Source organism: Linepithema humile, chromosome 7 (genome assembly GCF_040581485.1).
Source record: "Linepithema humile isolate Giens D197 chromosome 7, Lhum_UNIL_v1.0, whole genome shotgun sequence".
Classification (NCBI taxonomy): Eukaryota; Metazoa; Arthropoda; class Insecta; order Hymenoptera; family Formicidae; genus Linepithema; species Linepithema humile.
The window spans coordinates 6,758,523-6,786,430 of record NC_090134.1 but is presented as its reverse complement, the minus strand read 5'-3'; the positions used below and the strand labels follow the sequence as shown (position 1 = coordinate 6,786,430).

The 27,908-nt window shown below is 39.9% G+C and overlaps 2 protein-coding genes across 21 annotated transcripts in view; one reads left to right on the top strand and one right to left on the bottom strand.

Annotated features, from left to right (window-relative positions):
* The window catches only part of LOC105667632 (uncharacterized), a 94,548-nt gene extending 75,696 nt beyond the window's left edge, over positions 1 to 18,852 (top strand). For 4 of the 11 annotated variants that reach the window (XR_010891149.1, XM_012359539.2, XM_012359538.2 and 1 more), the window contains one exon: positions 11,071 to 11,487. Coding sequence is in view for 6 of the 11 variants with exons in the window: in XM_012359539.2 (XP_012214962.1) it covers positions 11,071 to 11,174 (104 nt within the window). In the remaining 5 variants the exon portion in view is untranslated. Of the gene's footprint in view, positions 1 to 51; positions 1,554 to 11,070; positions 11,488 to 16,654; positions 17,161 to 17,385 lie in introns of those variants that run through there. The other 7 variants (XR_001099965.2, XM_012359544.2, XM_012359541.2 and 4 more) reach the window with 4 other exon arrangements.
* Positions 1,146 to 27,695, bottom strand: msn (serine/threonine-protein kinase msn). Of its 10 annotated transcripts, none has more exons than XM_012359529.2 (21): positions 26,599 to 27,695; positions 25,257 to 25,322; positions 21,128 to 21,184; positions 19,787 to 19,831; positions 19,428 to 19,710; positions 18,943 to 19,154; positions 18,613 to 18,841; positions 18,271 to 18,531; positions 18,018 to 18,193; positions 17,542 to 17,562; positions 16,087 to 16,272; positions 15,728 to 15,828; positions 14,977 to 15,068; positions 14,821 to 14,897; positions 13,139 to 13,930; positions 8,959 to 9,102; positions 5,990 to 6,203; positions 5,693 to 5,913; positions 5,281 to 5,598; positions 4,518 to 4,817; positions 1,146 to 4,420 (listed from the first exon to the last, which is right to left on the bottom strand). In XM_012359529.2, exons 1-21 carry the CDS (start codon positions 26,662 to 26,664, stop codon positions 4,337 to 4,339), a joined length of 3,945 nt encoding a protein of 1,314 aa, XP_012214952.1. In that variant the 5' UTR covers positions 26,665 to 27,695; the 3' UTR covers positions 1,146 to 4,336. The 10 variants fall into 10 exon arrangements, with proteins under 10 accessions (XP_012214952.1, XP_012214954.1, XP_012214957.1 ...); XM_012359531.2 differs by having other exon boundaries at positions 5,990 to 6,158; XM_012359534.2 differs by having other exon boundaries at positions 13,139 to 13,789.
* Between the last annotated feature and the right edge of the window lie 213 nt (positions 27,696 to 27,908).

Sequence of the window (27,908 nt, the reverse complement as noted above, 5' to 3'; positions counted from 1 at the left end):
TATAGTTAAAGAAGGAAACTTACATGATATTGCAATTTTGTATTATTGTAGATACTGAATCTGATATTCGAAGTTCGGGATTAACTTTCTCAGGAAGCGAAATGTACACGGTTTAAATTTAATCAACATATTGCAACAGATCGATGTCGACTGCACGTTCACTCAAAAATAAAAAAGATAAATATAACGGTGGAAATAATACAAATTTTAAAATATCGTAGACGTAAAAAATAGAATGTCGAATGTTTTCCTTTTTCGTATTTATATTTGCCAATAAGCGCAACAGCATGCGATTTTATATGTAGCTGTTATATGTTGTTATATGTAGCTGACGGACAATGCACGCCATTTAGCGGTGAACTGCGATGTTGTTTTGAATCAACGCGCTATTTTTGCGCGTTACTGTTAGATGGTACCTGTCTGTCTTCAACTCCATTTCGATGATTCTTCAGTACAAATGATCGAACCGCACAGTTATTTCGATTTAGCAAACGAATCTGAACCTGGTACACTGCTGTACTCATATATACACATACACTTACACAATGGAATCCTTTTTTTTTTTTATTAAAAATTGATGGTTGAAATGATAAAAGATTCACACTGCTATAAGTCGTTGTTATTCGTGTTTCTCTTTGTAAGCCAAACTTGAGCACAAAACGATTAACTAAAAACATTAGTATATTTAATAAGATTTTTAAGAAGTTATTTTCTTTTATTCTAAAATCTTTACTGGGAGATTCTTTTCTGTATCTTGAGCACATTGTAGAAAATCTATTTTAATCTAATTTTAATCTAAAAAAATAAAATGAATTATAGAAAAGATATTTTTATTTGCTGCGCAAATACAATGATTAATGCAGATCAAGAACTTAAGAAGAACTTAATATTAAAGTTATGTGCAGACTGTATATTATATATAGCGATGACAGTGTTTAATTTAAAAATAATTTGTCAGTACCCAGATAGCCAAATATTTGCAACGTTGGCAGATTCACAAATTTACTGTCAATCTGCCAAGATTGATAATATTAGCTTACTGGGTTATTGAAGATAGCTTAGAACTTTTTTTTTAAATATTTTTATATAGCAATACTAATTAATGATACTAACGCTGTGAAGGGGTTGGAATAAAAAAATGTCAATGAAATTACGAATGTCCGTATATTTGACCTTAGCAATAGTATGAATAGCAATAATAAAAATAATAATCGTAATCATAGTACATCGCGTCTAACGATCGTGACGTTCGTAATGATAGGAATAATTGTAATAATACAATCCATATAAATTGCAGTGAATATAATTATCTGTACTATTAAAAAAAAAAAACATTACTATCTTTGGGAGACAATGTGTAAGAGAAAGGGTAAGGAAAGACACCGTGAAAAAAAAACTTAAGATTAAAAAGGGAAGTAGAGTAGAGAAAAGGATGAAAAGAAAAGGGAAGTTTTCGTATAAAATTAGTTCGCAGGTCTAGTTAAGATATAATAATGTTACTATCATATTATCCAAATTCCTGCCAATCGTAAATAACCACCCGAAAGTGCAGTTTTTGCCAAAAATTATTCGCTTTCTCTCGCTCGTTCTCGTTCTCTCTCTCTCACACTCTTCCGTTCTCTCTTAGCACTCTCTCTCCCCCTCTTTCGTTCGATATCCCACGTTTTCTTCGTCTTCGCGCGATAAAAAGCTTTCTTCCATTTAAAAAGCAGTCTTTCGTTGCACTATGCGGAGCTCCGCCCCTTCCTGTGCCTTCTCGTTAATGGTATAAAAAATGTATCGCCGCGAGCATAATCTATACACTACCAACTGACAACTTCGACAATTTACACGTTGTTTATAACGCGACGTGTGCAATTTCACGATCGCAGCGCGATACTGTCGAAAAGTTCGCTAAATCCACCGAAGTAAAAAATGTGTAACGTGTGTCGCGTGCAGCACGTCATGTATTTATGTAAAAATAAATAAATGAGTACAATCTCACGTGACTTGATTTTGCTCCTTCGATGGATTGCTCTGTCGCGCTAATTGCTCGTGTTACATGTATGACGTTTATTAAAAGTGTAACTTTAATTATTGACAAAGATCGATCTTACTTTTAGTCGTTTGCTTGAAGGCGCACGACGAGCAAAGATATGTCAGTCTGATCGCACCGAAAAAGCAGAAAAAAAAAAATCAGGATAACTGCTCATCACAAATCCACTATTCTCACTGCTTGTCTTGTTCTCGCTCGAATACCGATTTTCACAGTTGCATGAATAATCAATCATGTTTAGCGGATAATCTGACTCGCACAGTTAGTTTTAACGTTCTTATCGCACTTGTTCCTATATCACGTTGGTAATGTTAATTAAATATATTTGCCCCGCTAGGATTTCTAATGTGACTCGTATCGATAAAATCCCTGCAGATATTACGTATACTAATTGCGCGTGTGTTCGATAGAACTCCGATATCGTGAACAACGTGAACGAAGAAACTCGGCGTAAGTTGAAGTTGATTCTTTCACCCAGTTGTTAGCATCGTAAACCCGCTTAAATCAGTCGTGGATAATCCGACGTCGATGAAATCGCGGCATGATAATTATCAAGGATTTTCCATTCAAGCATGGAGTATCTTCCAGCTTACGAGATCAGACTGTAATAAAACGCTTGAAGGCGGAACAGCGATTCGCGATCAAGGAACGAGCAGGAAGAGGGAGAGGCAGGATGCTCTCTTAGTGCGTGTCGTCTCGCTAAATTACAAATTTCTTACAAAAGCTGAAGACTATATCGCCCACGTTGTTCGTCACGACAAACGACATCACGACGAAAAAGGTTGTGCGGATGTGGTTTTTTTTCGCATTACATAGTACAGGGCGCGTATCAAACGTAAAAAGAGTTACTTAGATTTGAAAGAACCGTGGAAAAAAGAAACTTAGCTACTCACGTCTCGTCGTGCATCACGAAATCCCTACGGTATAATTAATCTATTATTTGTAAAAATGCGACTCATCCAGTGCCTACGTCATTTCATCTTGCGTCAGCGTCATCGTCATCGCGCTCGGCTGGCACATGAGCCGGCGGAGAAAACCCTCGGTTTCTATAACTATACAATTAATTAACGTTAGTAATTACTCTCACTTAATTCTAATTTTATCATGATATCGCGTCGTATTGTAACGATGTCGTCATCGATATCCGTGGCACCAGTCTGCCGTAACGTGTGTACGCTTTAGTTTAAAACGTCGCTATACGTGTTCTAACGGATCAAGACCACAAAAACGTTTCACTGAAAAATTAACAAACCTTGAGAAAAAAGAAAATCACGATTGTAAACGCTGTACGAGCCCTTTCTTTTATTCCTCGAGAGATCTCCGGATCTTTATACGCGACACTCACAATTTAATTACCGGAGTGCTTTCTTACCTCGCTTCAGGTAATGAAAGTCTCTTAGAATAAGGTCTCCTTTTTTTTGTACAGACCGATTCATCGATATTGCACGAGTTTTCTTACACTGAAAATAGTTGCGCGTTACAATCGATTGGCTTTGCGGCACTGGTAATTCGTCAGCACTGTTCTCACGAGTATCTACTCAGAATTTTTTAGAAAATTTCAGCACAAATGAAGTTCACGCTTTATTATATCATTCTAAATCATTTTCTCCGTATAAAACACTCTTAATTATTAGCTATTCATCATGCACAGTAAAATACACTTTGTTCCGTTTTAATATTAAGGTTCCTTCGACAATTAAGGTAATTTACGTAAGCATGCCAACGCGAAACAAGTACAGATACTTATCGTAGTAATTGAAGCGACAAATTTATATTCAAAGGAAAAGGAGAGAAATACATAGAACACTTGTAATACGATTTACCAGCGTGCAATAATATGTCGTGCGCACTTTTGGGAAAAAATTCGCTCTGCATTTCAGCGCATTAAGCCGCGCTGCTGCGCAATCCGCAGGGCGAGCAAGTGAAAAAACAGAGGAATCTCTTGACGAAGAGATTCACAAACGTTAACGTGCCCGGTGTATTTCGCAGGGGCAACCGGGAGTATCGTTGGAATCTGTCGTCGTACTCTTCGTCCTCTTCGTAGTCATAATTATAGTTGTACGAAAGATTACGCGGATAATGATGAGGATAGTGACGATGACGTTGACGATGCTGTTGCTGTTGTTGATAAGGATGCTGGCTACGGTGCACGCACTTCCTGATCTCCATGGCGCCAGATCCTGGCAGTGAAGGGCGGGCGAGTGTGCGCGCCGATGCTGTGTATCCCGATACACGCGGCGGATTATGCGGCGGCGATAATCGCGAGGGTACTCGTGGGGCCAGATGCGGCCTCATTCGGGATCACCAGTTGGCCATGCCCGGTTTGTTTAGAGTCATGAAATAAATCTGGCACGAACTACCACCCTTCGCTGACGAGAAGAATACCTGAAAAATATCAAATGACATATAACGTTATATTTATCGTAATCGCGACGACGTGGTTTGCACGTCAGAGATGTCGATGCGAAATCGTTTATATTACCTTATCGTTACGTTCGCAAAGGAACTTGAGTCGTTGAGCCTTCTTATGCATGAAAACACCGTCGAGGTGACCGCTCTCTACACTTCTGATCTCGATCGCCTTGTTGCCCCAGCCCATAATCTGCCCCGTGCCGATGTATGCGACGCTTGTCGGCATCTCGCCCCATTGAAGAACCATCGTTTTCGACACTCTGCCGTAAGTATTTACGTATACGCCCTCATTATCGTAGCAGAGTAGCAACTGCATGCCGTTGCTATTAGGCAACGCTACTATACAGTGCGGACAAATGGGTCCTTGAGTCTGTAATAAAAAAAAAGCACACAATAATGTATATTGATACGCAGCTTTGGAGAGAAAATATATTTAAATAGATACACACGGTTCTTCCGACAATTCGAATAATTTATCAGTTTCGAAAATGATTTTAAAAGTTTGAGAATTAGCATCTAAAAGTTCGAAAGCGATATAACAATATTTTTTATTGACAAATTTAATCAATTTATCGATAGACTGATTTTAGTGAAAAAAAAATCGATGAGATACCGTTTTATATTTTGTAGAAATTGCTCGATTTAAAAGCATCTATCTACGATGTCGTTGCATATTGGATGAAATGCAATGTAATAACGTGAATGCATTCCAGTAACGATAAATCGTACAAGATTTATTTGGCCGAGAGATACGTCGAACAAGATTGACTGATAAATCGCACCGTGTCTACCTATTTCATATAGCAGATATGAATCTGATTTGAATCTCTTACATGTTTGGGTAAATATATGTCATAAACCGTGGCGGAATCCAAGTCAACTGCGTGAAAGCCGTCCGCGCTACCATAAATAACCTTTAACCTTGTACCCTCTTCGACGGTAAGATCCACCAATAGCGGTCTGTGCGCGAGTTCGCCGAAAGACTTGAAAGCCATAAATTTGTGATACGGCTTTGGCGCCCAGGCGTAAATCTCTATGGAATCTTTCAACGCGATCACGAGGAACTTTATCCTCTCGTATTTCACTATTTTAAAATGCACAGCGCCTTGCAGATCGCCCACGTTAATCCAACCGTTACGCCGTTCGACTTGCTGCGAATGAACAGAAATATACTCGAAAAATAAAATCATGCTCGACACGTCAGAAAAGAAAGAAAGAAAATCTTTACGAAAAGAGAGAACTTACGTCACTATGACCATCCGTTCGCAGAATCTTGCTCTTCAACCAAGAAAGATAGTAAACGCGCACTCTGTTTTTCTTACCGCTGATCGTAACCAGAATATTTTGGCCTTCGAGAACTTCCATTTGTTGAAAACGTCTTCTGCTGATCAACTGGTAGACCTTACCCTGTCCACTCCTGTCCAATAACATCAAACCGTTCTCGGTTCCGATTAACAGATTCACTCCTACAAAGAAGTGAAAATTAATCACACGATTTCGAGCAGGTCCAAGCAGGACGCGATGTACTTTAATTGCACGCACCCCATAACGCGGCGCAGAGTATCTCGCTGTTAAAACGCTTCTTGTATTTGCGTATCTCCGGCGTATCCGACGCTAAATCGTGGCTAGTCGGAGTCACGTTAACGTTCACGTGAGACTCCCTCCTCGCTGGACCGGCGCCGAATCCGAAAGTCAGGAAAGACCTCTGCTTCTGTTGAAGCGCAAACGGAGGGGGTGATTTTACGGCTTGTCGATACTGCAACAGAGATGACTTTGCCGTTTCGGGGACTCCAGGTGAAAGGCGCCAAAAAATACCGTCAGGCAGAAAAAATTCTACTTCGTACACAAAAAGAGTACTAAAAAATGCTAGAAAATCGATCTTCAACCCAATTACCGCAAACACAAACAACGGAAAGTGAGGCAATCGTAGAGAAACGCGGTAGATTAATTAATAGTGAAAAGAACGCATGCAAAAAGTAGGGTAAGACGGAGAAATGAAGAGAGAACAAATCAGTCGAGTCAAATATGCGATATCTACATGTAGCATTCTTCCACAAATAAGTATCATTACCTCGTTCGCAAATGAAAGCTCTTGTATGTAAGGTCACGTGACATAAGTGTGAAAAAGAAACAAACAACATTCGCATGTAACCCAATTGTGTCGGAGGGATGCGTTTGGTATAAGGATCAAGCAGATTCGAAACTGATCAACTCTGCGTTCAATGGCATCCGCAAACTGTTAGCTTATTATTATTATTATTATTATTGTGCCTTTGTTATTTTCTCGAGTACACTCTCAACGAGATTAAAACATTCGCGTCGTGAAACACACACGATCCATTCGTTTGGCGTATCGTCGCGCGTTTCACGGGGGTGAGAAACAAAACCCAGAGAAAGGATAGAAGAAGGAAGAGAGAGATGTGAGAACGAAAAGCAACGGTGGCCGCGGTCGTGTTAGAAAATGTCATTTTTACCGTGTGACACCGAGGCATCAAAGAGTAGAGGTATCCCACAAACCAACAAAAATTAGGATAAAACGACCTGCGCGCAACATACAAAACTGGCATTCAAATCTCGCGCGGTGCATAATGAAAAAGATCAATGACCGAGAGCAAAATAACACGATGCCCCTTGTCCCATCTGTCCCCTCCCCCGCCCCGCGCAGAGTGCGGGGGGAGGAGGTGGAAGAGGGCGGGACAACGTCTTGAAATCGTAAATGGATGGAAAAATAGATACTTACATTGCAATTAGTATTGGGATTGGAATGGTCAGTAGAGGGCCCTGCCCTTCGGGTTAGAGCTCCCGCGTGTCCCACAACACACAACATAATCCTGAATTAGTCACGCTGGACAACCGTATAATTGGCGCAATATAGAGATCACACGTGAAAAACAGAGACATGGCCTACGATCCTACCGATCGTAACGTAAAGCGTGACGGTGAACCATTTCTAATTCTGTACAAGCCCGAATTTGACTGTTACGCTATATTTGCGATTTTACACGTCTCTTCTTGCACGTGGATTGTTAATAAGAGAGGTCGGTATAATCCTCTCTCGCGTAGCCTGTGTGCAATCCGAATATTTCGTACGAGCGACGCGTTTAAGATCGGGGAGAAACGGAGAAGAACCGTGCACGCCTGCGAGAAACTCGTCTCGTGTGAAAATGAGAGAAATACAAAGAGGATATAAATATATTCTTATAATAATATAAGAATAAATGTTTCAGGAAGCAAAGCTACTGTCACTTTCATGGATTGGATATACGAGTCGTTGAATCACAAAGACTTCTTTGATATTATTGCCAATAAGAACTTGATAGGAGATTCGAGTAAAAAGATGGAGTGACGCGTGCACAGAGAACGTTATTTCTGAACCGTTACTAGACTAGTGGTAACTTTCTCTCTCTCTCTCTCTCTCTCTCTCTTTTTCTTTTTAAATTTCTTTCACCAGAGTAGAGAACACGATTCTAGAAATCGAATAAGATAGTTTCTTCCTCCTTTAAGAGTTGAAATAAATTTCCGCTAAAATCTAACTCGGAGCTCCTCATTCCTACGAATATCGTACAATAAATGCAAGATAACTTCGCATATTTTCGTATGCAATAATTTTGTTTATGCATATAATAAAAAAAAAACAAAACAAAACGAAGAGTATAAAATTAATACCGTGGAAAAATCTATGTACCAATTGCTAGTTTCATAACGAAATTAGAATGCAACCTAAAAGAAACGAAACAACAGACTGATATACGTATAGTCAACAAAATGCACTTTTTTTTAGACTATCACGGACAATTAACAAGACATCGACACAAAGCATAAGCCGCCGCCGCCCCCTGTGTGAACCCTCAAACTTAAACGTAATGTGAAATCACGCGCGACATAAGGTGTATCCGGATCGAAGCGCTGAGCGTTGAACTTACGTCGTATGCGTGACTGTCGTTGCCACTAGTCTCTAGTTCAAGTCTCGCAAGATCCAAGTGGTATATCAAAATCAGGGTTTGCGGGTAAACACAGTACCATTACGTACCTATTTTGCGACGTATGCTTAGAATAATTCGATGATAAAAATACACAGTATAGAAACGTTTTGTGACCCAGTCAAAAAGCATTACTTCTCGGACAATCCGATAACACGGAAAAAAGCATTCTCATTGCTACAGAACGAAATGATAATCATTCAAGATCTGTATCGATCATTATATACGTCCACGACGTTGTACGTTACATCGCTCACAAGACTCACGTCTCGACGATACATATATGTTTTGTATAAAGTAGAAATAAATAAGTTGTAGAAGATGATGCATGCGCGCACTCGCTTCCACTTGCTAGATTCGCGTGGGCAAATCCTTGTTTGACAATGATTTCCTATTAATTCGTGTTAAGTTCCTCACATCGATTTACTCTGGTAACATATTGAAACGAAATGGAGTGCGAGTGCGTGCACAGATCGGTATAAAGAGGATAGAGAATATGAATAGAAACATAAACGGACGGATAAATCTGACCTCCTCGCTAGTTGACTTGTCCTGTCGCTGGCCCGGCGAAGAAGTCAAAAGATCTGGTAAGACCGAACTGGGTCGTGAGCCAGGAGACGAATCGGACCTCTGGAAATCACCTCCGCCGCTTCTTGAACGATCACCCTCGCGATTCTGCAAAGTAGCGAGTCTCTATTTAAAAAGTGACAGTCGAGACAACAAACGAAAGAAAGGGGAGTGGATGTAGAAAGGATTCGATCAGGACCTGAATAATTAGTCTTTTTCCACGGATTCTGTTTTTCCTCTCCATTTTGATTGTTTCTCATATATAGAACTGATACTTGTAAGGTTCTTCGTTGAATTATATCGAATTGAGTGAGAGCTAAACGCGAGAAGTTCGAAATGTGATAATTCAATATAAGTACAAAAAACAAGAAAGCTTTAAACAAGATTATTTTTTACTCTTTCACTTGCGAATATAAATCTCGATATTATGACAGACGTAAGAAGTTTTGCTAATTAAAGGTAGAATAAGAATGCTAATATCAATAGAGGCAGGAGTAAAGGATTAACTAGGAGGTAAAGCGATATGAAGGACAATGAAATTATGAAAGCACGGATTATGTCACGGGAAAGCAAAAAGGCAAGCAGAAATAAAAGAGCAGAAAGAGAACTGCAAAGAGCGCAAATAAAGCTATGAAAAAAAAGTAGAAAAAAATGCAAAATAATGCATCATAAATAATAGTGAAAAATTTCTTTTCACAGTGCAGCTAAAAAAAACGAGACTGCGAGTTATTATCTTTTTCTCACGAACACGCAAGTTGTATGACTTAAGTATTACTGATCAATATGTGTAGTACAGAATGTGTGAAAAAAAGAAAAGAAGAGTAGAAAACGTAGTCGTGCAAATTGTCGATTAGCTAATATTTTATAACTAAAATCATATAGTTTTCTTTTTAAACTTATCCCATTGCAACGTTATTAATTCGCTGAACATTTCACATTCGTTTTACCATGATTATGTAAAGACACACAAGACAAATTGTATTATTCATCATCCTAAAGCCCACTTTAAACAATTTATAAATTCGCGATAGAATTCGAGATCGAATTCTAATTATAATTTCACGCGCGATACCGGAAACATTTAAAAAATTGGAATACACACAGTGATTGATGTTTTGTGCGCGTGTATTCCGATTCTTCAACTGTTTTTTTAGTATACAAAAATTATAGTAGACTTCTCTCCCGAATTCTCTCGCGAATTTTAAAACGGGCTTAAAACTGATCATTATTAAGTAATCTCGTTAAGATGTACAAAGTCACAATCACAATCACAAGAATTATAGACACACACAATAGATAAAAAAAATTATATATATGGCTCTAACGATGTGTAACAAATATAAATATTCTTCTACCATAGCAAATTAGGCTTATACTAGAAATTAGCTAATAACTGCAAAAACTGAATGCAACTATTTCGTTCGTACGATCCGACACAGCAGTCTAGTTACACTCAATTTTTTTTTTAATTTTCGACCAACGCGCGTAGACAAAGCGATGTCTTATATTTGTTGAAGCTCTCAAAAGCCTTTCTCTGACGCACGTTAATCGCGACGAGATGACGATAAGAGGTGAACACAAAATCGCTACATCGCGTCATGCCGAAGAAACACACAGAGACATAAAATAAAGCATGCTTAGCACGTGCTGCAACACGAAACACGAGATGATCGCTGTGCGCGCTGCGGCGCAGATCTCGAGGCGCAAACATTTGCTTTTGCAAGCGTCATGCAAGACGGTGCTCGTGATAACAGTCATAGCCTCGTGATACGACGTTTACAAATTGATCCATCGTCACTCTATATTTCTTGTTTCTCGACCGCTCGACTTTTCACCGAGACCGTTCTCTGCTTTCTAACGTTGCCTTCCTCTTCTCCTAGTATTTCAATCTTTGTTTCACAATATTTTTATCGTCTCTTTCTTTCTTTCTGTCCTTTTTTTCCCTTATTTCTTTCTGGGTCAAAATCATGCATGTATTAGAAACTGTATTAACATAAAACACATTCGTACACATCAGATCAATCATTGATCGTTAAATATTTCTCTCACTCTCTTTCTTTCACCTTTCATTCTTAGGAGGCAAGGATCTGGTTCGAGTGATAGGATTTCCGAGAGATTCACACACAAGAAACGCGATGGCGATTATTACTGCAATGTTAATATCTTTAGTAATATTTTAGTAACTCATTCATATAGGAAGAATAATGTAGAAAAAGTCAATATCGAGTTATTAAACAAAAATAACTTGCTTTGTTATGTGCGATTACTTTTCATACTGTCAAAAAAAATTCAGTACAAAGATTTCTGTCAATAATTATCATTGTGCTTCTACGGAAAGATAAAAAAAAAGCAAAAATCAAAGTGAAGGGGATTCTCGATTATACGGATAATAAAAAACTACTAATTTAGAGAACGGTCTGAAAAACGTGAATATAACATTTCGTCAAATTATAAAATGTTAATGTAGTTTTTAAGCTGGCGTTAATAATACAAATTAGACACATAATTATATAAATTGCGCTAAACAAAAAAGTGGAAGCATATTTCAAGCTCGAAGTGTAGTTAATATGAAAATTGATCGTTTCATTTTTTTACACAAGACGCATAACATTCGATATGCTTTACAGAAAAAAATTATTTCAAATGAAGTGTAACGGATGAAAAATTTGTGGACGGTTTTCCTCAAAAACCGCATTTCTCTAGATTCATTAGAAATTGGAACGTCAAAGTGAGTAGAACCGTGGTGAAATTACGTAGGAACACGTTAATCGGAGAAACGATTGCCTTCGTGATTCACTATCACGAATTTTGATGCGTCTTATTTTTTTTTGCCGAATCCCGCGACGTGTCGTTGCGCCGATGGTAACGACGATGTCGAGTATCCCGAAGAAATTCCATGCGGTTAATCCTCAGTCCCAGATGTCATGTTTTCGTCGTCGTAGAAGTGATGGTTTTTTCACGCTTTTCTGCATAGTATAGTACGCATCACTCAAACAGTAGAGGACGAGGCTCATTTGCCGGGAACAAGGACGCAGCGAGTGAGTTGGAAGTCAGAGGAGTCTGATTTACGGAGTAGCAATTAATAAATTCGACATCTCTTTTGCTGATTGTTCCCTTGTTAGTGATTTTACGCAAAAATCCCGCAACCATATTAATGAATACTTCAACTAAAGCATTCTCAGAAGTTTGCAGACAAAATATATATATATACAATGATTAATGTGACCCAGGTAAATCGCTGAAAAAAAAAAAGATCGCGCCTTTAATGCTACTCGGCAAATACAAGATGTTTGCAAAAAGCCTCTCTTGTTCGATAAGAAGAGCAAAGGAAGCAGTGAATAAGGTACTGTGTCAGCAGCACCTCCCAGCGAGAATCTCCCATGTTTTTAGTAACAGTAGAAATTAGTAATTAATAGCGCTAATAGTAGTATAGTTAGTGGTGGTGGTAGTAATAGTGTTAGTAATAGTAGAGAAGTAATAGGAATGGTAGTAGAGATGCTAGTAAAATTAGTAACAGAAATAGCAACAGAAATATTAACGGTATTCTAACGTTGTACCTCAAAGATCCGATACCGCTTTTTACGTATGAAAATAATGAATCTAAATCGGAGTGTGAAAGATGGTATTAATACTGCTAATATGATAGCACTAGAATAATTAATAAATGTATCGCTGCTACTTATCTGACAAACCGTGAAAATGAACGGTGATACAGGGAAAAGAAATGCGTCTAAAAGTCGAGCGTAGCTGACTAGCTTTCTATGTGACGGTTATATGCCGCTGGATGTCGAAAAATCAGTCACGATGGTCTCGGGAGAAAGAAAACGTAAAGACTCGAAGTGTCCACGAGCGTGAAGAGCACTTTGTTAGTTCGTGAAACAATTACAGCCGGATAAAAACTGTACGACGGTACGACAGAGACCGACGTGAAAAATAAACGAGACGATATCTCGATAGACACTTCGAAGATACATTTCTGGATGGGGGAGAGGACGGCGGGGATGGCAGAAAATGTCGACAACAGGGGTAGGATGAGGGTAGTCGAGAGACAGGTCTTTCAGGCAAGCACACAGGCAGGACTCGCGAAGGGTTGACGAAGATTCGTTCGCGACTCGGACTCGCGGGGCTCGCTTAGGGGACTGACCTGGGTGACAATAGGGCTGTACTCGCTGGCCGTCGTACTGGCCGTGGACTTAATCGTTCCCGCATCGTCGATTACGGCGGAGGCCGTAGCGTCCGGGGGTCTACAACTGCGTCTTCTTGCGGTCTCGTCTTTATCGCGTCCGAAATCGTACCTCCTCGCCTCGTGCCTATTACCAAAGACGATCTCGCTCTCGGTCTTTTCTCTCCTGGGCCTCTGCGGCCCCTCGCGGTTCAACGAGAAATCCGTTAGAATCGGCTCCCCGGAGCTGTGGACGCCGCACTTCTTACCAACAATACCGGCGACGCTTATCTCACTTCCGCGCCGATTGCCGCTGGCGAATATACTGGACCTCGAGGAATCCGATGACTTCTGCAGGTACGCCGAGTGTCTCGCAGATGGGAAAAAATCCGAATTCTCGCGGCGGAAGGCGCGCGCGAACGCGCTCGACGCGTTGCCCAATTTCGAATCGCTCTCTTGCCGCCTGTGAACCGGCTTCAATTGCTGTTGCTTTTGATGGTGCTGCTGTTGCTCGTGTTTCCGTCGGGCTAGCTGCTCCTGTCTCTTGAGTGTTCTTTCGCTAGACGATGAGGAGCGATCCTCGTTGGACCCGGACTTGCTCGCTTGACCGGCGGCCGCTTCTTGCTGATGCTCCTGTTTTATTTTATCCAACTTTTCGTTAAAACCCTGAAAGAAGCGGGTGAAATCCCACTCCTTCAGGAGGAGCTGCTCATCTATCTCTGAACGTCGATTGCCGCTAGCCGTGGCACGATCGTCTGACATCTGATTAAGTTTCTAGAGTGCGCGTACGATGGCGAGGATAATGGTACGGTGACAGAGAAAAAAAACAAGAAAAAGAAATGCGTGCGATAATAATGTGAAACGATGACTGTCGGTGAGTGTGGAGTGTAATGATACGACGTAAAAAAAAAAAAAAAAAAGAAAAAAACAACTATATCTTTGCGACGGTAGTGAGTCCAGCCAGAGGTGTGTGTGCTGTAAAAATTTCAAAATCAAACGCGCGATCACGCGCGGAGCTTTGAAAGAAACAAAAATATATAATAACGTTGCGACATGTCCATTGCAGTTTCACCACCGAAGCAATATAGTCTATCTAGCAACATATGTGTTCATCGTTCGTATATGAATGTGCATGGTGTATCGTACGACAGCGGCAAAAGTACAGACACAAGGCAGTGCACCATAGTGTGTTCGCTTGGAATATACAAAGTCCAGTCCTGATGACGTAGAGCGAAACAATGAAGGGAGCGGATAGTATCACTGAATTAGTCCCGATTGTCAGTTAATGTACGTACATATTTACAAAAAAAAAGAAGAAAAAAAAAAGAAAAGATACATATGCATCGCAATCGTTCGTGTTTCCTTCTCATTATCCATTCACGAGACTAACGTATTTTAGTAAAAAATTCAGAAGCAAATATTCGTTCAAAAGCTTCAGAACTACTTGTGTATATTAAATATTAACTTGGCGTGGGAGAGGAAATACATCGACTGCTTTGCGCAAACTACTAAAACGAGATTACACAAATGTTGTACGTTACCATACCAACGGTATACGGAAATTTCAAGTTTACACCGAAATGAAATATATCCGAACGGAATAGAAGAGGTCTACAAATATATATTTTAGCTTGCATTGCAACCTCGGATGAAAAAGTACTCACTCGTTTCATGACTAGCGTACGATCACCCGATTCTTCCTCATCGGGGGTTGGCGGGAGCGGACGATTCGGTGCTCCTCCTGTAAAGATAACACGAGATGTAATTCGAAATTCGCCTATGATGTTGTTGTTAACAACGCTTGAAGATAGACTTCGTACCTTTCGGCTTATCCTCATGATGGGAGTTTTGAACGGTGTGCGAAGATGACGATGACGAGTCCGACGACGGTCTGAAAGGAGAAAATTCGGGACTGCAACAGTAGGAATAGAGATTGCGGCGGAACGACGGATGTGACGACGGATGAAGTACACGTAATGCGTTGCCAGTGTTGCGAGGCGAGGCGACCAAGACGACCATATGAAATGTCGAAGCGTGGGATAGGCATGATGGAAGATGAAACGAAATGACATTAGTAAGATTAATACGATATATTACAGCTGTGTCCTGTCATATTTATCATATTATCGAAGCGTTAAAGAATTAGTTTTGCGTAATGTTATCACTTATTACTTGTCTTTTACTGCAAAGAAAATTCGACAGCATCGATAAAAGTATTGTAATAAAATTTTCAGCAAATCGCACATACAAAAATTTCTGTCAAAAAGAGAGCAAAGTTTAGTTTTCTCATATTAATTTAAATATAACTTTGAGTTTTATATTTAATTACATTTTTAAAAATAAACTAATGGATAATAAATATCATAAAAAAATTATAGATTCCCAGTTACAATACTTTTGACTGGTGCTCCTCAAATATTTTAAATGCATGTATATTTATGACAATGGATGACAATAATGGGATCTCAACAGCGAGCGATATTTTTGACATTCCCAAATATTCCCAAATAAATGATTCACGATAATTGGTTAGGTATTACTTGAGGGAGCGGCGAGAACTCGCTTACTTACAGCGGCTTCGGTGGATCGCTAGCGAGTAAAGTACCGTCGTTCCTCAAGTTGTTCCCTCCAGCGTCATCATCGTCGTCGCTATCGCTCTCGATCGACAGGGCCTAGAACGATAAAACAATATATCGTTTTTTTAGAGCGTCACTTTCGCACTCGTCCGAGTGACATTAATTTCCGCACCGTATATACTTTTTACCTCGGACTAGATGCAAGGCGATGTTTACATGTCTCACGCAATAAAAAGACAAAGAAAACGTAAGGGATAATATAACAACGAGGGGGTATATAGGGATGCAGACATAAAAAGTGAACTTTGCTGCCGAAATATCAACCGTGGTCACACACGTGGTCCAATCGCTTACTTGATCGAGAATACTGGAAGATTGCGGCATCTGTTTGTTGTTCTGATCGTTACCACCTGCAGGCTGCACCGAATTCGATGTAGACGAGACTGCAGGGCCCTTATGCTGCCTGTTTGGCCTGGGCGGGGCCTCGGGGCCCTGTGACACACCAAGCTCGATGAGTTGAGCAGCCAGTATCTCCATGTCCTACCACCCACACGCATACACGCACAACCCCGTTAGTCACTGTTCCGAGACACCTTTTGAGAAATCTTTTTGCTAGAAGCCACCACCGGACGCAGCCAAACAAGGCAGAAAGGCGAGGATAATGTCGAGAGGAAGAACGTAAGATTGTGCATTTTAAGCGAAACTGCTGACGTTCAAATGAAAGATAAACAGATTGATTTCGAAATAGATGATATCCTCCCCTCAAGTTCGCTCTATTTCGGAATCACTCCGAATATAATGTTAATACAATGGCCAATTCAGACGCAACACGTTTAATGAAACATGTTACATTCGATCGGAGTTAGTATAGAAATGAAAGTTTGAGTGGAACGTTAAATTGATTTCAATTTTTTTCTTACAGGACAACTGGCTGATTCGCTATCCAAAAACAGAAAAACACAAGCTGTAAGAAGTGAGAGGTGAAAAAGGCGTTCTTATTAAAGAAAAATTATGCTAAATGGTTCGAAAATAATGGCTAAGAGGAAAATTCTTTCTGCATGATATTCTGCATCTTCAAGGAAAGTTATTTAGGTAATCTATTTCTGATTACCTTACATATTGAGTATTATAAATGTGAAACAATAAATCTATTATTTTAATGATAAATAACTAGTAGATGGTACGCTTATATTTTTTTAAGACGCAAAGTCAATAATGTTACGTTAATATTTCTCGAAACACTAACAAACGTGTTGTGTATGTAAATCTAAACATGTACAATTCTACTGAGACATAAAAAAGAACCATTTACTCGGTCGGAGTAAAGCCCAGTAGTACGGGACAATGCAAGTGCTGAAGCGAAAAAACATTAGAAGAGCATGTATTTTGTTAATTTAAAACAGATAAATTTAACAATTAATCAGCGTATTCTATAGAATAATATTTAAACTTACTATTCCTTCCATAATGTTTTATAAGATTAAGATGTAAGAATGACAATATTGATTATTCTGATAGCTATTTTTCAAGAAATATTATTTCATCAATTTTTTACCTTTTTAATTAGATTAATTTTTATAAATTCTATTTTATAAGTGTTATTATTTCTAAAAAATATAATAAATATAAAAATTATTGCTGTATTCTTCACAGATTTAACAATAAAATAATGAGGAACATCTTTCAACGTGAATCATCGTGAAGGCCAATTCTTTGCACTGATTATCATTAAATTATCCTTGCTGCAAGCGGCAAAGCGAATTGTTAATATACATGTAAGAAAGAGATAAAGTGTGCGTGTCGTCTTACCTCAGGTTTCTTCGGCGGCAGCTACGGTAGGTGTGAACATAGAAAAGAAACAAAAACCAAATACATTCCAAGTTCAAGAGTGCCAGGAGCTTCTGTGTCGTGTGTATATGTAGTAGAACGCCTCAGCGTGTACGTCAATGACGCAATAGCGAAGTAGAGAACGCGTGCAATGGATACGATAAAAATATATAATATATCGCAAGTATAGAAAAAGAGGTACATACAAAGTGAACTATGCATTATGTTAGAGAATATATACTTGGATCGATAAATACAAATTTAAGGCAAAACTGCAAAGAAAAGGGAACGACAGCGTATGCCTTTCTACAAGATTTGATTATCTATCATTTTTATTTATGTCTATTCGTGATAATCCTTATTCGCAAAATGTAACGGACGGGAGGAACATATTTGGTTTGGATGATTAGAAAAGGTCGGTTAGGACGAGAAGTGCGAGTCTGTTCACAAAGACTTACCATAGGCTTGAAGACACTGTTCCTTTGAGGCGCGGGCTGCCCTCCGGATCCTCCGCTACCTCCTCCGGCAGGTGTTTGATGATTAGAAGGCGGTGTGGATACTTTGTGCGGTTGCCGAGGATCGTCCCGAGGTGTCGGAGGCAATGGGCGAGACGGTGGTTGTGGATCTGGCACAACTGATTAAATTTTTTTCGAATAACACGACTGTCTCGTATTTTGTACAAATCTCATTTATAAAAAACATTGAACTTACCTATAAGTCTGTGCGGTATAGCGGGTCTCGCGGGTGGTCCTGGTTCCGGCACTTCCCTTTGAGATCTGCTTCCTGGCTTCTCCTTAGCGGCGGGTGCTTGAGGAGGCACGTCCTGCGTCAAAGTCCTACCCTCCTGGATTTGTTGGAAGTTACGACGCAACGTATCACCACCAGGTGCTTGAACTATAGACGATGGCTCGCCTGCCAATGCCGGTTCATCCTCTTCGTTCTCGCTGCCGCTGTATCGATAGTCGTCTCGTTCTGCAATGAACAACGAATACGACAATGATATAACCTGAAATAAGCTGAAGAAAAAAAAAAAAGGTTTCGTTATCTTCGTACCTTTCTCCTGTTTGCGCTTTTTACAGCGATCAATGTGATCTTTAAGCTGTATTCTGACTTGTCTTTCCGTAGGTTGGTCCCGTATAAACGGATGTTTAAGGAGCTGTTCTGTGTAAGGTCTTTGATGATAATCCTTTACCAGCACCGTTTCGATAAATCCGTGAAACTTTTTCGCCCATTTCTTCGACTTGAGCCGCGGCGGTGGATTGCGAGGAATCAGAAACAAGGCCTGTTTGACAAGTTAGGACGATGTAGCGATATACAAATGTAAATACAAAATTTTTATTGCACGTTATGAAAATACGATTAAAATTACTGCAGAAAACTCACTCTCATGGGATGCAGATCGCAGAGAGGAGGTTGTGATTCAGCCATTTCTAAAGCGGTAATTCCGAGCGACCAAAGGTCACTTCTATTGTCGTAAGTCGCGTCTGGATTCTCGTCGCAAGCGATAACTTCTGGAGCCATCCAGTAAGGTGTGCCAATGAACGTGTTTCTTCTACCTATCGTTCTGTCCAATTGTGCGCTAACGCCGAAATCAACTAAAAATACAACAAGACAATTAATGCGAGTAATGTCAGAATAATAAAGATACATTAGATTGGTGCAAGAGATTCTATATTAGATAAAATATTATCAATCGAGTTCTTTCAAATAGATGAAAAAAGCGCAACAAGGTTAAACGATTTGTCGTAATAAATAATTTATCGTGACAAAATTAACTTCGAAATTACATGATGTTCTCAACTTTATGCGATAAATGTAACGAATGTTTTTTGCACCGATCTAACAATCAACATTCAAATTGATTTTACCGAGTTTGACCTCCGCATTATCAGTCAGTAAGACATTTTGTCCCTTAATATCCCTGTGGATAACTTTATTGCTATGAAGATAACTAAGTCCTCTCAGAATTTCTCGCGAAATATAGGCTATCCATTCCTCTTTCAAGCTCTGACCCTTCGTTGACTTGACAAGATCCGTAACGGAGCCTGCTCCGCAATACTCCATAACCAGCCATAATTGATCGTCTTTGCCGGGTGATGACTTCTTTACGAAGGCACCGTAATACGTGGCTATATTCCTATGATTTGAGTACTACAACACAAAAAGGTTTATCTGTATTCGTTTGTTCTATCAATGACCCGGCGCGCTCTAAGATATTTGTACATACCCGCTTGAGTACGTTTATTTCCAACTTAATTTCTTCCTCTTCATCCTGCAATGATAAACAGCTCGTTAGAAAAGATATTGTGTCTATATCAAATGCTTCTTTTCTTTCTATCTTTCCACGTATCGAAAAAACAATTACATATTATTTATATGACATACATATCGTTTTATATATAATTTACTTTAAATTTTGCTTGTGGACATTTGAGCAATTGTTTGACATGAAAAGTTGGCTTAGTAGAATATTATAAAACTTTTCAAGTATCTCGCACATTGTCGCGTTTCTAACTAGTCGTTCTATTGTTAAAACAAGAAACGTAAACTCAAGCTATATATTAACTGTGAAAAAAAAATCAGAATGTGAAAATTCCATTTAACTGCGTAGAAAAGCAGTTCGTTAAGTAGGTAAGTAGAGTCGAGGTTTTACTCGCGCGTTACATGAGAGAGAGAGAGAAGAGGGGTTATTCGCTGGAACAAGATAGAGGGAGAAGACGCACGGAGATATGCGATTACAATCGTATCATTAAATTCTGACGTGTCTTCCGCAGATTTGATCGACTTTGCGCGTAAAAGAATGGCTGCAAACGCGATGTGGTAACGGTAATATTAACACCATGACTGTCGTTTTGGATATAAATAGAAAAATAAGCATGAGAAGAACCTGTTTACCGGGAATATTCCATTAGATAAATATCACTGCATGATGATTCACGTAACTAACTGTAAAACCGTCTCTTTACGAGCTAAATGTGACGATGATGATACAAAAAAAAAAAAAAAAAAGAACCGCACTGCTGTACATGTGCAGAAAATTCATATTTTTCATCTCCAAATTGATCAGAGAATCTATCGTTAAAAGAACATTTGCGAGATTCGAAACATTCTTTACGGTTTTTTTGATAATGTAACGCATTATAGATTGCGGGAATCGTGACATATCGAAATCACAGTCGTTTTGCAGATTCATAGAAATGGTCTTTGTGCTTTATCAGCAGCTTTAACAATACACGATAATGATTCCAGAAATGATTCCGTATATCGTATACGCAGCCTCTTCATGTGTCTGTTGCTGATAAAAACTTATCTATCTGCGGTTGCGGACGCGTCGACATTGCGTCTATTTTTCTGAAACGCAAGGAGCCTTCCCATGCGCCAATAAACCGCGCTTCACAAAGCCGACTTGTACGAATCATCACCGTCGTGTTTCACTCTCTCATGAAACTCTTTCCGAGAAAATTATCGCGATCGCAGTCCCGATTTCAATGGCGAAGCCGTACGCTGTATCGTTGATCTTTGAAGTAAAGCGGCAATTAAGTCGCGACCCGTGCAACCGAATACTTGCCTCTGTGACGTCCATGACCTTGATGGCCGCCAGCTGACCGGTCTTGGTGTGCCGACCCTGCGGAGCAGAAAAGTGCATTGTCATTATCGCCCGTTAAATACACATAGGCCCCTAAAGCGCTGAGATAATAACGGAGTAGAGCTCGCCTTGCGTTTCTAAACTTATCTCGTAACGTCATCTCCTAAAGTTAAAGTTATCGGCTGAATATCCTTTCACAACATATTCCACGCACAAGTTACATTTATTTATGCTACCCACTCTCGTCGTTTACCCTTTTAGCTGTCACGCAAAAAGACCACCCGTACGCTTTTCCCCGTCCCAATCAGGTATTAAATGAATTATTAAAAGAAAAATGACGCACACGGCGCGAAACAGAACGCTCCCCCCATTAAGCATCTCATTTTCCCCAGCCGGCTAAGGGATAGGGGCGGGGTGATGTGTATGCGGCGGAAAAAGCGTCACCGCACGCTTTATGTATGCAGCCTTTTTTCCAACAACAAAGCGACGAGAGAGAAAGAGAGAGAGAGAATATTCAGAGGCATGGCGCGCCGCCGACGTCTCGACCGTCTATCCATTCTCAAAAGAGAATCAGCTACAGTCTCACGTGTCTCTCGCTACACGGCGAGAAAAGCGAGTGACTACGCCGCTCTCGCTCCGCCACTGAATCCTCCACCTACATAGAAACGTCACTTGACTCGTGCAGAACCGAGAAGTTTTCGATGCAGAACGGGACGATCAAATGCGCAACGCGAGAAGCTCGAATTGCGGAGAAATCTTCTCACGCCACGCAGGAAAATTTTCCTTCAACATCTCAATTTCCAGCCTCTTTAAGAAGTTCGGACACGTAAGAATTGTAGTCCGCGATATTGTGCAGTCCAGCTCAGTCCAGCTGCGCATTACGCATGAATGTGACATTCCGGAAAATGCATCGTCGATAAAGGAAAATGACGAAACCGTTTTCTGATTAGTCGTGTCAGCGCGAACAAAAACTGAAGAAAATCAAAGGTGGAAATCATCAGATTGAGCAGTCTCGACTAACGAGCGGTACAAATCGATTGTCCGGAAATGACGTTTGAATTATAAAAAGCATTCGACTGAACCATCCATATGGCGAGAGACTATTTTCGAGATTGCTCGCTAACATCGTCCAATTGCTGTCTTTCATTAATATCACATTCGTAAAGAAGTAATATATTTTTGTACATAATAAAACCTAATTGCAATAAATATTGCACAAATGTGACCATTCACAAAACAGAGCACGTATACTACATTTCATCACTGAGCTCGCGTGGAATGTAGCTCTATGATTTGGCCTCCTTATCGAAAGAATTACTGTGTCATACTTGAAAGAATTCAACACGAGTTTCTCCATCTTGTCAGACAACCACTCCAATAATTTGATGCAATTCATGCCGTAACTATCAACAAGCGTCGGTGGAATTCAGATCAATAACCCTTGAAAAAGAAAAGTGGGAGAGAGATAAGTTTTAAAAAACATTGAAATAATTACATATAGAATCTGAGAATTATTTTAACTTGGAAAAATCGATTTTATCTTTCGCTACGATTAGCAATGCGGAAAAAAATCATCGGTGAATGATTCAATCGGACTGTATCTCTTACGAAAACAAAGAGACACGTAAAAGATTAATCGACGCTGAATCAGATTCTTCTTAAATTTCGTCGAGCTTTATCATCGATTCCGATAAACGAGACAGTACGATATTCGTACGAGATAGCGCGTACATTCGTCGTTGCCGCACACGCATGCATGTTCGGCCCATTCTGTGCCGTCATCGGCAGCAACGGGTCATCGCCCTCTTCCTCCGCTTCCCCCTCGTTCTCTATCTCTGCGCATAGCACGAAAGTAAAGCGTTTAAAGACCGCGAGAGCGAGAAGGAAGGTAGAGGAGAGTTGTGCGACGCGAATGTGACGCGAAATGCATCTTTCGACCGATAGAGACAAGTTTAGCGTGAAATTTTCAACGTTCTTTTAGGCAAATTATTTAGACATCTTTCCTTAGGCAAAGATGTACACGTCCAGATGTACACGTAATTTCGCACGAGTTTCTTCTACTACAAGATCACGCGAAGTAGGCCAATCGTTACGAATGAGGCGCGAATGAGTGCGTTAAATACAGCCGCATCGTCTTGAATCGCACGGACAACATGAATTAATTGTGCTAGAACAACTTTCATTTTAATGTCGTGTTCGCGGGAGAGGGAACACACGGGTGCCGCTGTGCCTCCGATAATATCTCTCGCTGTACCGTTTACCGTCTCCCACCGCGATGTAAAGTGAAAATTGCTTCCCGTTCTTGCTTATCCAAATTAATTAAATGACGACACGAGCTCCGAGCGTCCGTCGCTCATACAAAAGCTCATTTTTTAATAACAATATTTTATGTTCACAGATTGCACCACATGTAGTTATAGATATTTCATTGCATCTCTCGCTATTTCTCTCATTTAAATTTTAGTCGTTTTGATAAAACTGTTTTAATATTAAATCTCGAGAAATTTCTGAAGAACAAAATTAGTAACTTGTTAGCAACTTCTAGCTATTTGTTCAAAGAAGTTACACGAAACACATTCAAGTTTGATATCAAATAAATGTGAAATATACTTTTACATTTTACTACAGGCTCATATTTGATTTCGTGACTTGTTTATTACAAAGACTGTCAATTCCATTGAAATAGAAGCTTATTCTTTTCTAGCCACGTTAATGACATTATATATCTCCTTCCGGTCGCGCGGGATTCTTGACCTCTCTCTCTCTCTGTCTCTTGCACATGACCGTTTTTCGCATCAAGATATTCTCATAAGAACGACCTCGTCAAGGAGAATTTTTCCAAAGTGAATCACCGTCTCCTCCGCTCTCTGTTACAGGTGAGAGAAAGACCTATCCCTCCCCCTTGGCAACAAACAACTCGCGATCGCGGGTACGTTTATCTTTCTATGTCCGGAGAGAGAAGGGAGGTACATTATCTGTGTCGCGCAATGTCCTGTAATTCTTACAAATGGCTTGTTATTTTCTTTATGGTTCTTTAGAATCATTTAAATCATTTTGCAATGAGCGGAGTGAAAGACTTGGAATTTGAAATAACGCTACAGAGAAGTAGCATTAATTTTCATATAATGTCAAACTGGAACTGACAAGCACTGAAACAACTTGCATTAAACAAAGAAAGTTTTTTATCTGCCATAGGAATTCCTGCCATGTGACTCATGCCACTTCTGAGTTTTGCCGATTCAGTCGCAGGCCAGTTTCTCGATACAAAGGAGAAACCATTATCTTCTTTTTATGCAGCGACAAGAAAATGTTTATCGTAAGGAGCTGTACGCAGAGGCGTAAAACGAGCACGAGTATATCGCACGAGAATGCAACGCTACGCTATCGTCTGAAACACGAAAGTTTCCCACGTGCGTAACGCGGCACGCAAGTGTGAGTTTAGATTTCTACAGGATGCGAGACTCGCGATAACATGCACACATGGGTCCTGGCAGATAAGAAATTATGGATTACTAACGGGAAGTACGATAACTGATATATGCATGAAAATTAGACTCGTGTGGAAATTCGCGTGGAAAATGTTTCTGAATTCATTATAGACATATTGATGGCATAACAACATAAATAATTTTACTGAAAAGTTATAACCTTGCGATTACAATACTCATGATAGATGAGGTCGATGTAGCATATTCGTTTATCTAAAAAGGAATTAGACGAAAATTATCTAGATATGCGTTAGAAATTTTCAAATATGCAAAGAGAATCCGTTTGTGTTATATTTTTATTATATTGTGCATTTTCTTGTTTTTGTTCTACTTGTTTTGTTCTATTTTGACACCTACCCGTTGATTTAAAATACCTCAGAAAAGGTTGCGTTATAGTGAAATCGATAATTAACGAAATGCATTCAAGCGTAGAGATGCGTAACAGAATTGGCGAATGACAAAAATAATATTATGAAAATATTTTGCTAAATATTAAATAATATTAAAAAGGTTACGCAGTTATTCTTTGTGTAACGTTACGACGCATAATGTGATTACGAGAAAATGCAAATTATTTTGTGTACATATCGCTATGCGAGACTAAGAATTTTCAGTACACTCACTTTGTAAACTTGGCCGTATGTTCCATTGCCGACTACTTCTATCAGCTCAAAAATTCCAGCGGGCTCCTGAAATATAAATAATTAATTAATCCTCGAGAAATAAAATAATTTTTTCATTAAGTCATAATCATCGAGTAAACTGTCAATTCAATTTTTTCGCTTGTTACAAAAAGGTGATCGAAATTTTGACTTGAACAGTTCTAATTTTTCTAGAAGACTTATTTTAGACTTATCTGGATGATAACTAATATTTTGAAGAATAAAGTTATCTGACTCTTAACACGCGATAGTATCAATAGTAAATAGAAAACGTTCACACAAGTTTTCGGATATATTTGACCAATGCGACCACGCTGCTTATCTTGTAACGATTTAATTTATCTTCTGCCAGATAAAAAAAATCACTCAATATCTTCCTTGTACAGAATCTAATAAAACATAAAATACTTTGGAAGACAAAATACAATGATCAGCCATTTTTAAAAGTCAATGGTGATATTAAATCATATAAAAAATACAAGACGAGTATAGAATGAACAAAAAATATTGGTATTTACGTGAAAATTGCAATTAAATTACATGTAAGTTACCCTTAATTTTCAGTCTGACCAACTTTACTTTTTTCTTTGAATCAAGCTTCAACTTTTTCATTTAACTTTGTATTATGAAAGAGAGAGTGTTGCATTTTTGTAAAATTAATAATTGATGTTAAGAATAAAACTCGAGATAAAAATAGATTGATCTTTTTCGATTTATTTTTCTGCGATAATAAGCAATGATTAAAAAAACAAATCTCTGTGATTATAATCGAAAAAATATTTGACATTTTCCATTTGACATATGAAATATTTGACATTTACTGTCAATAGTGTTACCAAAATCGATAAACCGAAATTTCGATGCTGAATCTTCACGAGACAAACAAACATTTGAAAGCAAAATTAATCTTCCGATATACGAATAAGATTGATTTTATTGTCTAATTTATTTCAATATCGTTTGCAAAGTATTGAAACAATTGTGCTCTGACAATACTGACAATCTGCGAGAACGCATTCGAGAGTCAATCGTTCGATTTTTCCGACATTGTGACGAAAGCGCGATATTAATGACAAATACCAATAAACAGAGGACAGAATTCAAGGAGAACTTCTTCCTCCTTTTCTTCTCAATATTGTCGTCGTTATCGACATCGTTGGTTTTCGCGAGGTTAATCACCACGTATAATAAGATGCGCGTGACACCAGACAGGCAGGGTCGTCGGACCAACGCGGCTCCGCACGCGATGCGCGACTTTTGGCTACGTGCAAACTTGTCGCGAATAATCCTCGTATTTACATACCTTCAGCGCGTTCAGGTCAATGTCGTCGAGCGAGCAGTTGACGCTCGGTGCCAAATTATGCGCCATCTTGATACGCCACTCGTGTTATCTCTCTTGCACGCTCGCTCGTTTGTGAAGCTCACCGAAACACCGACGAGCGATTCTGCTATGCGCTCTTGCTCTTTTTTTTCTCTTCTTCGACTGCTACTTCCTTTCTATCTTTCTGTTTCTCCCTTCTTCGCGCTTTTCACTATGGCTTGTCACTCGCGCGAGACACACTCGCGGACAAAAATACAAGGGTGGAGAAAAGGAAAAGTGCGCAACTCGATTCACTCCTCGCACCAACACCAACAGAACAGAACACAGAGGATCTCGCGAAGCACCGATAAATGAAGCACACTAATCCGGGATGAATCGCGGATGACGAACTAGCGCGTGGCTAACGCGGCGAGCGCTTATCGAACCGCGGATGATACGTGCGACGATGATCCACAAGGAGGAAACACACGCGGAACGGTGATGACGGCACGGCACATGGCGCGCGCGAACACACCTAACAAGTCTGCCGATCCAACGAGCAGAGATACACCGGAGGGCCGTCTAGCGGTCAAACCGGACAGCAGCGTCGCGCCTCCATCGCGCGTTTCGTTTCCTCTCTTGACTTTTTTTCTCACACACGAACGCGAAGGGTGCGTCAAGAGTTCGATTTAACACGTACTCCCTCTCTCTCGCCCCCTCTCTCTCTCTTGCTTTCCGTCTCTGCCTGATAGAAGAGACAACGAATGTGCCGGAGACGCAAAGCGCCTAGCGCTGCAGGAGATTACTGTATCATAATGGATGCGGGAGAATCCGAGCCGAGCCCACACACTATGTCCTGTCTTTTCCGCCCGTCGACGACTGCACCACTGTGCACCGCCACGGCCGCGAATCGCGCACGCCTCTTTTCCCTTTCTCTCTCTTTCTCTCTGTTTTTCTTTCTTTCTCAAGCTTTGACGCACCTCGAGCGTGCCATCCACTGCCTCCGTTTATCCGTCTTTGTAGTTCGTGCGATTGCACACCGCTACGCGCCCGCTGACGTCAGCCGCTGGGCTAAACCAACATGGCGACACGGCACCGCACACCGCGCACACCCAAGGATCCGCGTTGGTCATGAAACTTACTATTTACTAAGAGGTCGAACTTCGAGATTTTTTGAAAGACGGAATTGGATTCGTGGGTACAACTGAAGATTGCAGCACTATCGATTGCTATTTTGGAACGATTGCTACTGTTGTAAACTGTTGCATAACTTGCATTCGTAAACAGCTAGTAAACAACTTTAAATATTTTTG

Coding starts and splice junctions, on each gene's coding strand:
- msn (XM_012359529.2), bottom strand. CDS start 26,664: ATGGCGCATAATTTGGCACCGAGCGTCAACTGCTCGCTCGACGACATT. Junction 18,194..18,270: donor TATACCGCACAGACTTATAG/GTAAGTTCAATG, acceptor AAATTTAATCAG/TTGTGCCAGATCCACAACCA. Junction 4,818..5,280: donor ACATATATTTACCCAAACAT/GTAAGAGATTCA, acceptor TTTTTATTACAG/ACTCAAGGACCCATTTGTCC.